This window comes from Dasypus novemcinctus, chromosome 22 (genome assembly GCF_030445035.2).
Source record: "Dasypus novemcinctus isolate mDasNov1 chromosome 22, mDasNov1.1.hap2, whole genome shotgun sequence".
Taxonomy (NCBI): Eukaryota; Metazoa; Chordata; class Mammalia; order Cingulata; family Dasypodidae; genus Dasypus; species Dasypus novemcinctus.
Genome location: NC_080694.1, coordinates 42,976,985 through 42,993,374, shown reverse-complemented (window position 1 = coordinate 42,993,374; position 16,390 = coordinate 42,976,985). Strand labels below are relative to the sequence as shown.

Sequence of the window (16,390 nt, the reverse complement as noted above, 5' to 3'; positions counted from 1 at the left end):
GTCCCAGGGAAAGTAGCAGGCCATGCCAGGACTGCCTACTACAACAAAATTATTCTAAAATTGAGGTAAATGTTGCACAACGCTGTGACTATACTAAAAACTACTATTTTCTTTTTTTAATTTTTTTAAAGAGGTACCAGAAATTGAACCCAAGACCTCATACATGGGAAGCAGGAGCTCAACCACTGTGCTGCATCCACTCCCCTGAACTGTATATTTTAAGTGGGTGAATAGTATGGTGTGTGAATTATATCTCAATCAGGAGCTGTTTTATAAAAATTTGTGGGATACAGCTAAAGCAGTACTGGGAAGAAACTGATAGTACTAAATGTGAACATTAGAAAAAAGGCAAAGTCTCAAATCCATTATCTCAAGAACCTGGAAAAAGAAGAGCAAAATAAACCTAAAACAAGCAGAGGGAAAGAAATAATAAAGAACAGACATATATGAAATTGAAAACAGAAAAACAAGAAAATCAAAGAAGCTGGTTCTTTGAAAAGATCAATAAAATTGACAAGTCTGTAGGAAGACTGAAAAAGAAAAAAAGAGATAACACAATTACAGTATCAGTAATAAAACAGGGGCTATCATTACAGACCCCAAGGGAATATTATGAACAATTCTATCACATAAATTTGATAGACAAAATGGATGTGCTCCATGAAAACACAAACTGCAGGTTAATCAATATGAAATAATTTGAATAGCCTTATAAATATTAAGGAAATTTAATTCATAATTTAAGAATTCCCCCCAAAAAAATCTTCAGGCCAAGATGGTTACCATGGAGATTTCTACCAGGAGTCTAAAGAGTTAACACCAATTCTAAACAATCTCTCCAGACTGTAGAAGAGGCAGGAATGCTTCCAATTCACTGTATAAAGCTGGTATTACTCTGATACCAAAGCCAAAAAAACTCAGACTAATAGCCCTCATGAAAATAGATGCAAAAAGAGTTACTAAAATATTTGCAAATAGAACTCTGCATTATAACAAAAGAATCGTATACCATGACCAAATAGGAATTATTCCAGGGATGCAGCACTGGTTCAATATTTGAAAATCACTATCATCCACCTTATTAACAGACTATAGAAGAAGACCAAGATATGACACAATCAGAGCAATTGATGCAGAAAATGCATTTGATCAAATTCAGTACCCATTCCTAATAAAAGTTGCAGAAAAACAGGAACAGAAGGGATCCTTTTCAACTTGAGAAGAACATATACAAAACAAGTACCACTAACATCGTATTTAAAGGTGAAAGACTGAATCCATTTCCCCTAAGATTTAGAACAAGGGACGGGTGCCAGCTCCATCACTTTTATTCAGCATAGGGCTGGATGTTCTAGCCTGTGCAACAGGCAAGAAAAAGAAAACCTCAGAAGCAAAACAGAAACAATCTTATTAGAACATGGCAAAAGATATGAAGAAACATTTTACCAAATAAGCAACAGATGGCAAATAAGCACTTGAAACAATGTCCAACACCACTCTATTAGGGAAATGCAAATAATGGAAATCACAATGAGATGTTACTCCACACTTATCAGAACGGCTTGAATAAAAAATAGTGATAACACCAAATGCTGACAAAGATGTGGAGAAACTGATGACTCATGCAGTGCAGGTGGAAAAGTAGAATCATACAGTCAGGAAAAGTTGGCAGTTTTTAAGTAAGTTCATCATGCAACTTTCATCTGACCCAGCAACTGAACTCCTGGGCATTTACCTCAGAGAAGTGAAGACCTATGTTCACATAAAAACTCATACACTAATGTTTACAGATGCTTTAGTAATAATGCCCCCAAACTGGAAACTCAGATTAACTGATGAATGGTTAAATTGTGGTACATCAAACTATGGAATACTATTCAGAAAGAAAAAGAAAGGAACTATTCATACATGTAACAGTGAATTATACTGAAATGGAAAAAAGCCTATTCCAAAAGGTTACATACTTTAATTATCCCATTTATTAAAATTTTGTCAAAATCAGAGATGGGGAACAGATTAGTTGTTGCCAAAGGTAAGGGGGGTGGGGGGGTGGGCGTAGGAATGAAGTAGGTATGGCTACTATAAAAGGGCAGTTTGAGGGATTCATTGAGATGGAAAAGCTCTGCATCCTGATTATATCAAGGTCAGTACCCTAGTTGTGATGTCGAACTTTAGTTTATCAGTATGTTACCACTGGGGGAACTGGGTCTAGGGCACATGAGCTCTCTTTATTATCTCTTACATCTGCATGTAAATCTATAATGATTTCAAAATAAAAAGTTTAATTATAAAAGAAAAAGTGCATTCACTTTGTTATAGGCCTGAAGTTAAAGGGAAAGACTGAAATTTTAAACACAGTTTGGTTATGTCCTAGATGATTTCCATTTTCTTTACCCCTTTCTCCTATAAATTGAGTGGCAAATACAGTGTCTGAGTGTTAGGAATCTTTAATATATCCTTTCAAAACATCCAGATCTTTTTAGGAGAACAATTTAATTTTCCAGGTAAGAGGAGATGACAGGATTAAAATCAACTGGCTAATTTAAGACTACCTTTGTTAGAAGATTAACTATCCAAATTATTTATGCCCTGAAAGAGAAGAAAACAAAGCTGGAAATGTCCTTTTCTTTCCCTTAAAATATCTTGTCATTCATTGCTTGGAAACAAAATAAAGAAGTTTGGCAACCTCTTATGTATTTAGCACTAAATTTACACATGTTTCATGCACATAAATTTTATTTTATGTATATAACATTTTTGTCTTAACATACTTTCTAATATGAAAATCTTTTTACTTTTTGCTACCAAAATGAACAAAATTTTCACTATTCTTACAAAACCCAATTTAAAAAACCAAAACAAGGCAGTTCTCCCATTTTAACCATATTTAGGAGAAAAATGGAAAAACAACTCTTCTATCCATCTCTGGAAATGAGTGGGTTCAAGATTTTCAATATGAAATTATATTTTGAGAACAATCTTTATTTGCTATACACATTAAAAAATATGTAGTATACATTAACATACTATGTATCACACCATGATACATAATACAATGTTGCCTGCCTCCAAAAATTTACTATTTCTTAAAAAAAAAAACCACTTAAAAGTGATTTTCCAGTCTGTACATTTTCTCCATAAGAAAGAAAAAACTCCTTGCTTCTACTCAGAAAATAAAAATTCAGATACATTTGAAAACAATTTCATCTAAAAAGTTTTCACTTAAGAAAAATCTGGCATTCACTGCATGGTTTATAGTTTCTTCTTTTTTCTGTTCTTCTTTTCCAACATTTCTATTGTTTTCCTCTTCTTGGCTGACACCAAGCTATTTCCTTTCGCTGGTTTTTCGCCGTCTCCAGTTAAACCGCATTTCTTTGCATTAAGTCCTGACTGCCTTTCTTCTTCCTGAACTACCTCGCCAGATTCCTTTTTGTCGATTTTGGGCTGTTCTTCTTTACTCACTAAAACATAAGAGACAGTGCACTTACAGACTGCTTTTCACATTTGAATGAAATATATACAGGCTGACAATAAAGTGAAGTTAGCTGAATCTCCACTTCAACCACTCAGGAAGTAATATGACTATCCAAACTTAAAAAAATTATCAACTTCATTTACCAGAAGATTCTGCAGATGGACGAAGGCTTTCTTTCTTGCCTGTTGCTTTGTCTAGCCACACTCCAAGACATGTCAGCCTGGCTTTAGTATTAATTTCACAAAGTAAAGATGGGGGAACTTTCTAAGATAGAAAAAAGAAAAAATGCAGAACAAAAAAAATTAATATAACAGAATTGAGTAATTACTTTACCCATCAAGTTATCTTTATTTAAAACTTACTGTATTCTCTTGAGTGTAAAAAAAAAATCATCATTGATTTGTTACTAGAATAAAAAATTTTAAAACATATATCATTAGTTAAAAGATATACTAACAACTTATTAACAGCCTTCTAGGAGCTAGTGGGACACCCACAGATTATGGAAAGAACATCTATATGGAAAGAGTTGATGGTAACACATTATACTGAGTATAACTAACACTGCTGATTTGTAAAGGTTATTGTGGCTGAAAGGGGTACTCTAGAGAGGTTAATGTTAATTGAAGGACAACTAGAGGATAATCTAGGGACTTTACAATGTAGTGATTTTGGTGGTAGATGAAGACTGTGATTAATAATACAAGAATGTTAAGAATATTGTGACATATGGTAAAAATATAACTGATGTACCTCATAGTCTATAGTTAACAGTAATATTGTAATATTTTTGTAGCAAAGGCAAAGAAGGTTCAACATCAATACTAAAGGTAAAAAAAAAGAATACGGGATTTTGCTTCAAGAAATGTGAATATGATCAAGCTATGTATTTTTTTTCATTTTCTTGATTAACCAGGAGACCTTGGTCACATCATTTAACCAATCTGTGCTCATGTATTCATCTTTCAGAACACTGCAGAAACAATTGAGTTTGTTTTTAAGATTAAATAAGATAAATGTACCTGAACAGGACTTTTTAAAAGTAATGCTTCCATAATTTAATGCCTTTTGTCTATTTTATTTTTAGAAATTGAAATGAAGTTTTAAAAAAAATCTATAAACTGGGAAAAAAGGAATAATTATAGATTAGATCATTTAACAATTCCTTTCCTTTCCTTCTCTTTTACTTCAATTATGGGACTTACAGGAATAAAGTCCAACTTTAAACAAATTTAAATTTCCCACTGTAGTAAATGGGTTAACCATGACAAATTAAAATTCTAAGTTCCAACTGAATGATTACTTTTTCAAGGAACATTAAAGGCATAAACTTAAAGCACCACCAACAACTTTAAAATTTTTGTTGTATCTTTTTGTAATGAGATCTGGCATAAAACTAGAAAGAACATAATGATAGCATAGTGCTTTCATAAATAAAATGTATTAAATGTAATGTCCTACACATTTTATTTCCTCCACACAATGATGTAAACAATATAAGTAGACGTTTTATATTTATATATATATATATAACAGTTATGTAAGCTACATAACAATATCTAGATATGTTACATCATATATATTGTTATATCTTAAAACTTTAAGATAAAGAGAAAAAGCAAATTAAATACATAATGGGAAGAGAGAGAATGTCTTTTAGATCTCTATGGAACAACTTAACCTAAACATAGCTAACTGATTTTACTGATACATGTAGGGCATAAAAAATAAGGGTTCAATGGGCCAAATTTAGTAGTTTATGGCCTGTGCCATCTGGGGGAGAGTCTGAATCTGAAGATATGAAAAAAACCACACACTCTAGATGTTCCCTTTGCAGAGCAGCGGTATTTCAGCAAACAAGGTTTGTCATGACCTTTTCTCTGATTCCATATTCAATAAACAAACTTTGGATTAATTAGTTTCAGTGAAGGCCACTATGCAAAATATAAATTTAAGAGAAGTCTTACTTCCTTTATAATCTTATTCACTTCCTTTAATATTTACCTTGATTTCATGATGGCTTTGACTATGTCGTCCACCAAGCTAATTCCTCATAAGTACTCAGAAGGTGCCAATTCATTAACAGCGGGGACCATGTATTGTTCATTTCTAAAATTTACAAAGAATCTTGCACAAAGTAGGCACTAAACAATGTTATGTACAGAATGTACATTTATGAGAAAACTATAGACTTCAACTACCTCTGAATTAACCAAAAGTGACAGACTACAAGGAGACTATAAAAGGGAATTCAATTTCTCAATTACCTATTTTAAAATGATTGTTAGTGCCATAATACAGATCAAGAATTTCCAAATTCTTGTAGAGAATGCCGGTATACAAGAGATGACAGCCAAGAGTCTCTGACTGAAACAGCAGAGGGGCATCTGGCATCCTGCAGGCTCAGCCTCACAAATGCTAACCCGTGACGCACCTCTGTGGAACCCTAATTTTAAAATCATTAGTATCAATAAAGCCAAGAATAGATTTTGAAAGATTAAAGATCGATGCTGTACGACCCTAAAAAAGACCTTTTACCTCATTTAACTCAAAACAGTAATAGTAAGAGTTGCATTAAAATGTATTTATATTGTGCTAAAACACTGACCTTATCTTCTTTAAGCTTCCACATTTTGATGAAACCATCACTTGATGCTGAAACAAGAACATGATGCTCTGGAATTTCAAAACTGAGTATGTCTTTTACCCTAGGAAAGAAGTATTAACACCATAAAAGAGCCTTTCTTCTAAATAGTGATACTGTTATAAAATTTCTATGCACATAGTCCCTTGCTTTTTCTTCCAATGCCTCAAGTGTTTCCAAACTGCTCAATGAGTGGGGCCTTAAAATCTAACTGTGCTTCACATTCCAGTCATCTCGCAAATCATTTTCTAGGTGTGATTTATCAGATGATAAATTTCATTACATCAAACTCCAATATAAAATTGCTGGACAGTACTTCACACATGTTGTCACAACTCATTGCTGGGAGGATTAAGTTCAGACCATGTGACTCCACTGGGAGAGGACCCTGGAAACTTAAGTTTCCTCCAGATTTCACCCAATGTACCTTTTCCCTCTGATGATTTTGCTTTTATCCTTTGGCTGTAATAAATTATAGCCATGAGTATGACTATATGCTGAGTTCTGTGAATCCTCCCAGGGAATCATCAAACCTGGAGGTGGCCTCGGGACAAATGATACAGATGATGATGGATAACTATAAATAATTAGGGTTATCATGAATAAAGATGAGTAAAACAAAGCCCCCTGCCTCAAGAAACCTAAAGTTCAGCAGAGGAAAGAAGTATGTCATAGAGATGAATCAATGCCTTTTCCTATGCATCCACTTCTCTTCCCTCCAATGCTACCAACCCTATTCTAAGCTACTATCATTTTTCTTCTGGATTAGGGAGGTAGCATAATTGGCCTCTCCAAAAATGCTTCCATTTTTGCACTGTAACAATCTTTCAAAACTGTAAATCAAATAATTTTACTCCCCAGGCTTAAAGCCCTACAAAGCTGGGATCTGCTTTAAAATCACATGTGAGAAGAGATAGTGGCTGAAGACATGGACAAAAGACTGGACATAAAATGGTAACTGATGAAGCTGGGTAGAGGGTAATTGTGGGTCTCTTAAAATAGTCTATCTTTACGTTTTCTACAGTAAGAAGTAAACAAAAGACAGAAAATACAAAGGCACTTAGTATAAAGCATAAACTCCTGACCATGGCCCTACAAGGCCATGCACCCCTTGGGCCCCCCTTGCCTCCCCGTGGCTCACTGGGCCCCAGCCACAGGCCTTCCGCCCACTCTTAGAAGGCAGGAAGCTCCCTCCTCCCTCAGGGCCTCTGTGCCTGCAGTTCTCTCCCAGCTCTTTTTAGAACTAGCTCTTTTCTCATCCTGAAGGTCTCACTCCTCCCTCCCTGACCACACTATCTAAATAAATTACTCCTTTATACTTTCATCATGTGCTGGCTTGAGTCTTTTATGTGGACCCCAGAAAATTATGCTCTTAAATTGTGAACCTTTGATTAGATCGCTTCAATTAAGGGCCTTTAATTAGACTGGGGGACCGAGGATGGGTCTTAATCCTCTTACTGGAGTCCTTTATAAATGGGAGACTAAAAAGCCACAGACACACAGAAAAAATGCCACGAAAACAGAAAGAAGGCAGGAGAGACGAGCCACTGCTGCCATGTGCCTGACTGCCCACAGTTGCAACTTGGTGAGATGGTATCTCTTGATTATGCCATCATTTGGGCATTTCCACAGCCTCAGAACTGTAAGCTTTTAACCTAATAAATTCGCATTATATGGGAAGTGGATGTGGCTCAAGCATTTGGGTACCCATCATCCGCATGGGAGGTCTCTGGTTTGGTTCCCAGTGACTCCTAAAGAAGAGGAGCAAGACAGCTAGATGATGCAACGAAGAGACACAATGAGGAAACACAATGAGAGACACAACAAGCAGAAACAAAATGGCTCAAGCCATTGGGTGCCTCCCTCCCACATGGGAGGCCCTGGGTTCAGTTCCCGGTGCCTCCTAAAACAAGAAGACAGGCACACAACAAACACACAGAGAGGAGACAGCAAGTGCAAATGGGGAAGGGTGGGTGCAGGAGAAAAAAAAATTCCCATTATAAAAGCCAACACATTTCTGGTATATTGCTCCTAGCAGCTTTGAGCAAACTAAACAAACCATAACAGCTTTCTTTTTCCTTCCTGTTAAAGTTATGTTTACTTTTTAATCACCTATCTATTTCCTCACTACTGCGTAAGAGCCATGAAACAGCAAGACCTTGTCTTCTTGTTCATTGGCAAATGAAACCATTATAGTACTTCAAAATGGGTGGTCAAAGAAAACTTGAGTGAATGAATGAATGAATGCCAAATAGAGTGTTATTATTACATTTGAAATGGCCCTTGAAGAAAGTGCTCCTTTCCCCATACAGGGGAAAGATTAGAGTGGAAACAGCAGGGACAAAGAGTCAGATAGAACTGGGTTTAGCTCCCAGCTCTATCACCTAAGAGTTGCTAACACTGGTCAAATTACTTAACTACTCACTTGATGACTCAGTTCCTGCCCCCTAGAAAAACAGTAAACAAGAAGAGGCACCAGAGGTGAAACACGTAACACAGCAAATGACTAAACAGGAACTCAATGAAGTAATTTCATTTCTCCTGCAAGGAAAAACACAGTGCAGGAAGAGAGAGGGTGGCATGAAGGAAAAAAAAGAAAAGGACCAGAATGATCAGGGACAAAGTTCGAGACTGTTTAATTCCTTATTCACACAAATATGCTTGATTTCAGGTACTGAATCTAGGTGACTTATTGAGAAAAATATCTTGTGCAAATGACTAGTCCTGATCAAAATTTTACCTTACTGCATTATTAAAGCCAAGAACACAACATTTTCCACCATTCTCTTAGACTCAGAAATCATATATATGTAGATATACCTACCTCTGCAATTATTCATAAAACACACACCCTTTTAAAAACTATTACATATGTAACATTTATTAAGACTATATACAGAGAGAGATTGGTAAACAACAAAAAATACCTGTTTTCATGAGCTTTGAATTCACAGAGGCACTTTAGTGAATCACAGTCAAAAAACCTTACAACTTCTTCATCTCCAGCCACAGCAAGGACAGACTCCTAGGAGAGAGAAAAAGAGTAATATCTGGAATGTCATCAACAATTCTGATCAACACTATATATTCCACCACTGGTTTCTGATCACTTACTGAAAGAAATGCAACAGAAGAAATTCTCTTTTCATTTGTGATGGTACCAGTAATGGATGCTGTATCAAGTTGGTAGACGTCTAGTTTATTCATTATGACAACTATGTATTTCTCTCCTTTTGGGGACCATTCAACTATGTGAGCATCTATAAGTTAAAAGGAAAAAAAAACAAACAGCTTTTTTGGTTTATAAATAGAAAATAAATGTGCATATAGTCAGTCATATTCCATAAACTTATTATAAAATACATTTCCAAACAAAAATACTCACTTTGTTTTATATTTTTTATGAATGCTGATCTTCCTTCCACAAGATTCCATGTTCTGCAAAACAGGAAGCTGGCTTACTGCATGATCATCAACTTTTACTAAGTGTATAAAGGGGACAGTAAGCATTATGCAAAAGCAGCAAAGAAGAAATGACAATTTTATCTATAGGACCTGCTATATTTCTTACAGAAACGTCTGAAATATTTACTATCTAACACAGTTAAAGCTCCTTCCACTCTCATACCACTTTAATAAGCTACACCTATTATATTTTCAGAAGGGTGAACCTTCTTAACACTGAATGGAATGTATAGTGCATGTATGTATGGAGAGCTTGTTATTTTTACCATACCATGAAGAAAAGGTTCACTAGCTTTCCACCTTTCTTTTCTACCATAATCTTTCGATGGTTAACAGCTATGAAACAGCACAGAAACAGTACCTGATTTTTGTAGCAGAAGATCCCCTGGTGGTACGTTGTTTTACTTAGAGAACAAAGACTACGTTGTTTTACTTAGAGAACTCACTAAAAATGCTCTTGGGCATTAATGACTTACCTTAATGTCTTATCTGTACCCACAGACAGGGCCAACTTGCCAGATGGGTGAATAGAGAGAAAGGTCACACGTCCTCTGAAATAAAACCAATAGTTAGCCCCCAACTTGATGGGCACAAGGAGACTACAACACGGACAATGGGGGGAGGGCAAAGCCAGACTCACTTGTGAGCTTTTATAGACTTAAGGCATTCCCATTTCTTTACATCCCAGACACAGATCAGCCCATCTTCTGCTCCACTGATTAAGTGCCTGTTGCCATAGAATTTCAGGCAGGTTACTGTGCCTGTAGAAAAATCAAGATAAGCAAAATTAACATCCATTTAGAAAACAAACTCTATTTCTGGTTTAAAGGTTACATTGTGGTAAGTTAATCCAATGTTTTAGTATTACCGAAATGTACCTTAAAGTCTTAAAGAAATAATTATTTTATGTAAGAACATACAATTTTAAGACTATGCAAATATTTTCAAATGAGACTATCTCAAGTAGCAGATACAGATTTGAACTAATCAGCTCACACTTTCTTGCTTTATGTCTCCACAAGGGTAAATTTAAGACATGGTTGGCTAGGATATTTTGATGAGGAGATCAACTGAAACTACCCAGCTATTCTGAGGAACAATCCTAGATGTAGAACCATATGACTTTCACTTTCTAAACAGTGAACTAGTACCTAATCATCCACAATCCACTCATTATTACTCCAGAGCTGTTTTTTATTCAATTTCTACACACTTCTCATTCACTGTCATAAAAAGTTACTAGAACAATTTTATAAAATGTTACTCCTACTCTTCAATAAATGCCTTCCGGAATCTCCTTTCCATGGTATACAAAGTCTCCTGTATCTTTCCAATCTCTTCACAAAACATTCCATTCCCTTCTGCCTAACCTGAAACTTGGATCTCCTATAAATTTCCCCCACAGCTCCTGAGACTGGGAGAGGTGTCCATTCACTCTCCTCAAATACTAAAACGCTGGAGAGGGTGAGGTAGTGGTTTCACTCCATTATACCTTTTTTTTTTTTTTTTTTTTTTTTGAGTTAGGCCAGACTGGGATGAGAAATGGGAGAAAATAACAGATCAGGGGTCCCAGGTAGAAAGGATTCCATTACACCTTTACCCTGAAGTAAAACTCCCTATTGTCTCAAGTTTGTGTCACCCAGCATAACTGCCCTCTAGCTCAAAAGTCCTTAAACTAAGGCCTGCAGGCCAAATCCAGCTTGTTTTTGCAATTAAATTTTAGTGGAAAAAGATCGTATTCATTTATATATTGCTTTTGGACTATGATGGCAGTTGAGTAGTTGTGACAGAGACCACATAGTCTGCAAATCTAAATACTTACAATTTGGTAAGTATTTATAGAATAGTTCTGTCAATTCCTCATTCATCTGTGTCCACTAAACACTACCTGGTCAGTCCTTTACACTGAAAGACCCAAAGGATCCTTTATGAATAATTTTGCACTGAGCATAAGCCTAAGAATACGTGGACTTGGATATCACCTTCTTTTCAAAGTTGGGGATTTTAGCAATTCATGTCTGTTTTCTTTTTTCCCTATTACTCTAGTTCTTACTTTGGAAATGCTTTCCCACATCTTTTCCTTCTGCTCTTGACTCCCTCTGCTCTCTGGAAAAAGATTATTATCGACTGTTGGGGGAAAAAAAAGATTTATACAGGGAATGGAGGAAACCAGGAAGCCTATTCATTCACTACCCATTCCACCTTCCTCTAGGTGAGTCTTTTTCTTACTGTTGAACACTAGTACTAAATGATTTTGGACAGACCAGACTTGTTTAACTTATTTCTTTCCTAAGATAGATGCCTTCATTGTATGAACTGGGTTTGGGAGATAGAAGAAAAAAAGAATGTATGCTGAAATCACTCCAAGCCTAGCTTATACTGAAGTATAAGCTAGTCAAAAGTCAAAGTAGCAGAGGACTGTCTAATATTAGCAAGATATATATCACTCCAAATTTGCTGCTAGGAATGAATGCTTAGTGTGGAACTTCTGACTTTATAAGAAAGAAGGGAAAGTAAAAAAAAAAGGGGTGGGAGGGCACCTACTTTATCATTCCTTTCATTATTGGAACCAGCCTTCTGGGCTGAATTCCTCTAAACCAAGTACATGTATATTCAGTTTTGAGATCTTCCTCTCCATTCCTCTCTTGTCTAATACACATTAAACCTTTCATTCTCCTTCCCCTGGGAAAATGCAATAAAAATATGTACTGTTCAGTACTGAGAAAAAGAAATGATCGTATCAGACTTTCTATTTCTTGATCCTGGCACTAACCTGGGCAGCTTCAACATCAGTGTGGACAACCCAGGCAAGAGTTGTGAATCAGCATGCCTTGATTCCATGACCTTTGCCCCCTCTACTTAGTCCCCCACACACATGGCCTGACAATTTTATCACCTAGCACAGCTCCATGTTAGAACGCTTAAACTCTTAAGATCCTTCTACTGCATGCACCAAGTTAACTTTTCTTGCCCTGTAACAACTTCTGTTGTTTACTGCTGAAGAATCTCAGAAAGCTCTGCAAACTGATGCTATTCAACCCATACCCTCTAATTTCAACTAGACAGTCTCTCTTCACTGCTTCTGAATGTTCTTAGTCAACAACTCTCCACACCCAAAGAACCAGCACTTTCCTCAAATCCAGCCTGTTCCTTCCCTCCCCATTCAATTCTTAACCTCCTCTTCACAAGGATCTCCATGATCTGGCCCCAATCTACTTCTCTAGCCAGCTCTACCCTTAGTTTTAACCTCCTTGTAATACTGAACTGCTTACAGTTCTCCCTACACATCAGTGGTTGTCAGACTCTAGACCTAGGTTCAAGTCCTAGTTCTGCTGCTCTGAGAAAATAATGTAATGTCTTTGACCTTAAGTTTTCTCTTCTAAAATCTGAAGACATAATCACACGCTTTTGGCACACAATTGGGTACATTATGCTCCCTCAATAAGGTTAGCTATTGCTATGATGCTGCTACGTGCACTTCTCACACTGCCTGCTCTGTCTGGAACGCCCTTTTCCCTCCTTGCAAATTTCACCTTGCTAATAACTGATACTTCTCTTTTAAAGTTCAATTCAGATGTCATTTCAAGGAAGCTTTCAGTGAACACCCCCAGACTGAGCTAAGGGCCTCCCCTCTATCTCCCAATACAGACTGTGAGCAATATCAGGGCAAGGAATCTTTTTTTTTCTTTTCTTTTCTGTAATCCCTTGCAAAGTATCTACTACATAGCAGCCAGTTAGTGTCTTGTTCAGTCATTTTGTAAAGTATAACATCTCAACATTATCTTAATGGATACAATTTTCTTACCATTGTGATGAACTAGAGCCCCATGCTCTATCTTCTTTTTCATGTCATAAATGTGAATTGTTTCATCTTTGCTCCCAGTGACTACAAAACGACTATTTACAGCCACCACTGACAAGGAGGCAGTGTGGGCATGGTGAGTGAAATCAGCCACAGGAGTCCATTTCTGCTGAAGAGTAAAACATGCAATCAAGATCACAGGAGTCACACACATCATAGTTCCTTAGGAACAGTGATCAACGGTCCCATGATCTGTGAAAACTACCAAAGGCTCCTACAAATAGAGAAGAAACCATGCAATGTAGATAAAAAAAATAATCATTCAAACAAAAAAACAACACTACAAATTAAAAAAAGAAGGCATGCAAGAAAGTAGGAAGTCAATGCTGGGTATCATGACTGCAGAACAGTCAGGGGTACTAGTCTAATAGAATTTTAAGGTCTCTTTAGAAAAGTAGGTTATTCAGTCTCGAAGCCAAACTCAGCATGTAAATGCAATGCCTTCCCCCCAGCGTGGGACATGACACCCGGGGATGAGCCTCCCTGGCAACGAGGGACCACTATCAACTACCAACTGATGATGCAACTGGAAAATGACCTTATACGGAAGGTTCAATGCGGATCAGCAGAATATCCATGTCTACATAAAATACCATGACTTTAAAATGCTGTTTGACCTAAAGTAAGGGGGAAATGGAAAGGAGAAATGAGTTTATATGGCTACGAGTTTCTAAAAAAGAGTCTGGAGGCTGGCAGAAGGTTTGCCCTCATGCACAACTGAGCAGAGTCAGAGAGACAGACAAAGCAGATACAACCCCCAGATATTGGTTCCTTTGAGGGCTAAAGAGACCCATGGGAGTTATGGTCATGGCCGATGGGGTTAACTACCAGGGCAGATGGCCCCTCTTTGGAAATGGTGTTTATGTGTGATGAATCTGGACTCAGATGGGATCTCCCTTCATAAGACTTTCATGCTAATGTGCTGGAGGTGCAGTTAATGTTGGGGTTTAAGATATATTTAGGGGATTTGAATCTCTGGACTGACAATGTGATAGCCAGATCCTGAGCCTCAACAGACTCCAGCACCTACAATCTGATTTATTGGACTTACCACACTCAGCTAAGATGGAGTTGAAGAAGGACAACCACCACACCATGGAGCCTAGAGTGATTACAACTGAAAATGGGAGGATTGCATCCAGCATCCAGGTGGAATCTGAGCCTCCTCTTGACATAAAGGTGCAATGGACACAACCAATCCAGTGTCCACATAGAAGAGGTGGCATTGGATTGGGAAAAGTGGACATAATGGACAAAGGGTATGGGGAAAGGCAGGAAGAGATGAGAGGTGGAGGCGTCTTCGGGACATGGAGCTGCCCTGGATGGTGCTTCAGAGGTAATCACCGGACATTGTAAATCCTCACAGGGCCTACATGATGGAATAGAGGAGAGTATGGGCCATGATGTGAACCAATGTATATGAGGTGCAGAGGTGCCCAAAGATGTACTTACCAAATGCAATGGATGTGTCATGATGATGGGAACGAGTGTTGTTGGGGGGGGGGAGAGGGGGGGTGGGGGGGTGGGGTTGAATGGGACCTCACATATATATTTTTAATGTAATATTATTACAAAGTCAATAAAAAATAAAAAAAAATAAAAAAAAAAAAAAAGAAAAGAAAAGTAGGTTATTAACTAATACTTAGGAGTTTGTATGTTAGAGACACCTGGAGTTTGATTATTATACCAATTATTAGCTGCATGGCTGTGAGCAGGTCACATAATCCATTTAAATTTCAGGTTCATCTATAAAATGGGACTGTATCTGCTTTGGAGAGTTGCTATGAGGAATACTACGTGTCTGGAACTTAGTAAGAAACTTTATTACAAAGAGAACACAATCAATAGCATCATCTCTGAATATTCAAAACATATCACCTTTCAGCCAAAGGCCCAAAACAGATCAATAACCAGAACAGAAAACAAAATAAATAAAAGCAATTAGCCAAGCCATATACTTCCTGACTTTTTCATAAAGAAGTACTCAGTCAAACAGGTTTTCAGGAGATTCCCTAGGATTGCTTAGGGGAAAAAAAATAGCCCAACTTCTATGGACTACAAGTTAGGATATCTTATTTCTTGTCCTGGGCAAGTCCTATTTGCTTGACTATTGACAATTTACTTAACCTTTTTATTCATACATCTAATAAAACACAGTTTACTGCAATCTCTCCATTTGTCTCCACCAGGGTAGCGGACAAGTCTACAGCAAGATCAATACTTTCCCTACGTTTGCACCTTCACTGCTTAGTCCACAGGAAGGATTCAAATAACAAATTTTAATTAACATAAATTAAATAAATTTATACGGGGTTTATCTTGATCCGGTTCTAATATTTTGTAAAGTTCCAGGACATAAACTCAAACGAATAAGCGAATTGCTATTTCATTAAACCCTGAATGCCTAAACTGGCTATCAATCGATGCGAACAACCCTTAAATCGACAATTTACGAGTCATTTGCTCGTGTGCAGAAACTCCAGCTTCTTTTTGGTTCACCGTGGGCATTCTGTCAACTACAACAGACAGATACCTCATTTTAATGAAATGCCGACTTCAGGTTTAAAGGCTAGCTTTGTACTTAAGTCTCCTCAGTTTGATTCGTCAACTAGTCCACAGAGGTCAGACACCCATGTTTATCTCTGTCGCGTGGGACCCACACCTGGCCTTCCCCCCGGTGGACCCTTCGCGTTAGCGATCTTACCTGGTGGCCGCCGCTCTCCTCCGGCTCCCGCTGCACATCGAACCCAAAAAGTACCTGTTCATAGCAACCAGCGACGAGCTCCATTCAGGAGCGCACGTGCCTCTCCACCAAGCACTGCCGAAGATAGAAGGAACAGAACCCGTGCAGGCGGTGGGTAGGGTCCTTCCTGCGTCGGCGCTCAAATTATACGTCATGATCCCCGGGCTGCCTTTTAGGTGCCTACATCTATAGAAACAGTTT

At 37.4% G+C, this 16,390-nt stretch overlaps 1 protein-coding gene across 2 annotated transcripts; it reads right to left on the bottom strand.

Moving 5' to 3' along the window:
• Positions 1-2,718: 2,718 nt before the first annotated feature.
• On the bottom strand, positions 2,719-16,326 carry PAK1IP1 (PAK1 interacting protein 1). Of its 2 annotated transcripts, none has more exons than XM_012518990.4 (10): positions 16,151-16,326; positions 13,390-13,555; positions 10,225-10,345; positions 10,061-10,135; positions 9,505-9,557; positions 9,234-9,379; positions 9,047-9,144; positions 6,084-6,183; positions 3,619-3,739; positions 2,719-3,461 (listed from the first exon to the last, which is right to left on the bottom strand). In XM_012518990.4, the coding sequence occupies exons 1-10, from the start codon at positions 16,232-16,234 to the stop codon at positions 3,253-3,255; spliced, it is 1,173 nt and encodes a 390-aa protein (XP_012374444.2). In that variant the 5' UTR covers positions 16,235-16,326; the 3' UTR covers positions 2,719-3,252. The 2 variants fall into 2 exon arrangements, with proteins under 2 accessions (XP_012374444.2, XP_058141200.1); XM_058285217.2 differs by having other exon boundaries at positions 13,390-13,552; positions 16,151-16,325.
• Positions 16,327-16,390: the final 64 nt, after the last annotated feature.

Coding starts and splice junctions, on each gene's coding strand:
- PAK1IP1 (XM_012518990.4), bottom strand. CDS start 16,234: ATGGAGCTCGTCGCTGGTTGCTATGAACAGGTACTTTTTGGGTTCGAT. Junction 13,556..16,150: donor AGGAGAGCGGCGGCCACCAG/GTAAGATCGCTA, acceptor TTTACTCTTCAG/CAGAAATGGACTCCTGTGGC. Junction 9,145..9,233: donor CTTCTGTTGCATTTCTTTCA/GTAAGTGATCAG, acceptor TCTCTCTCCTAG/GAGTCTGTCCTTGCTGTGGC.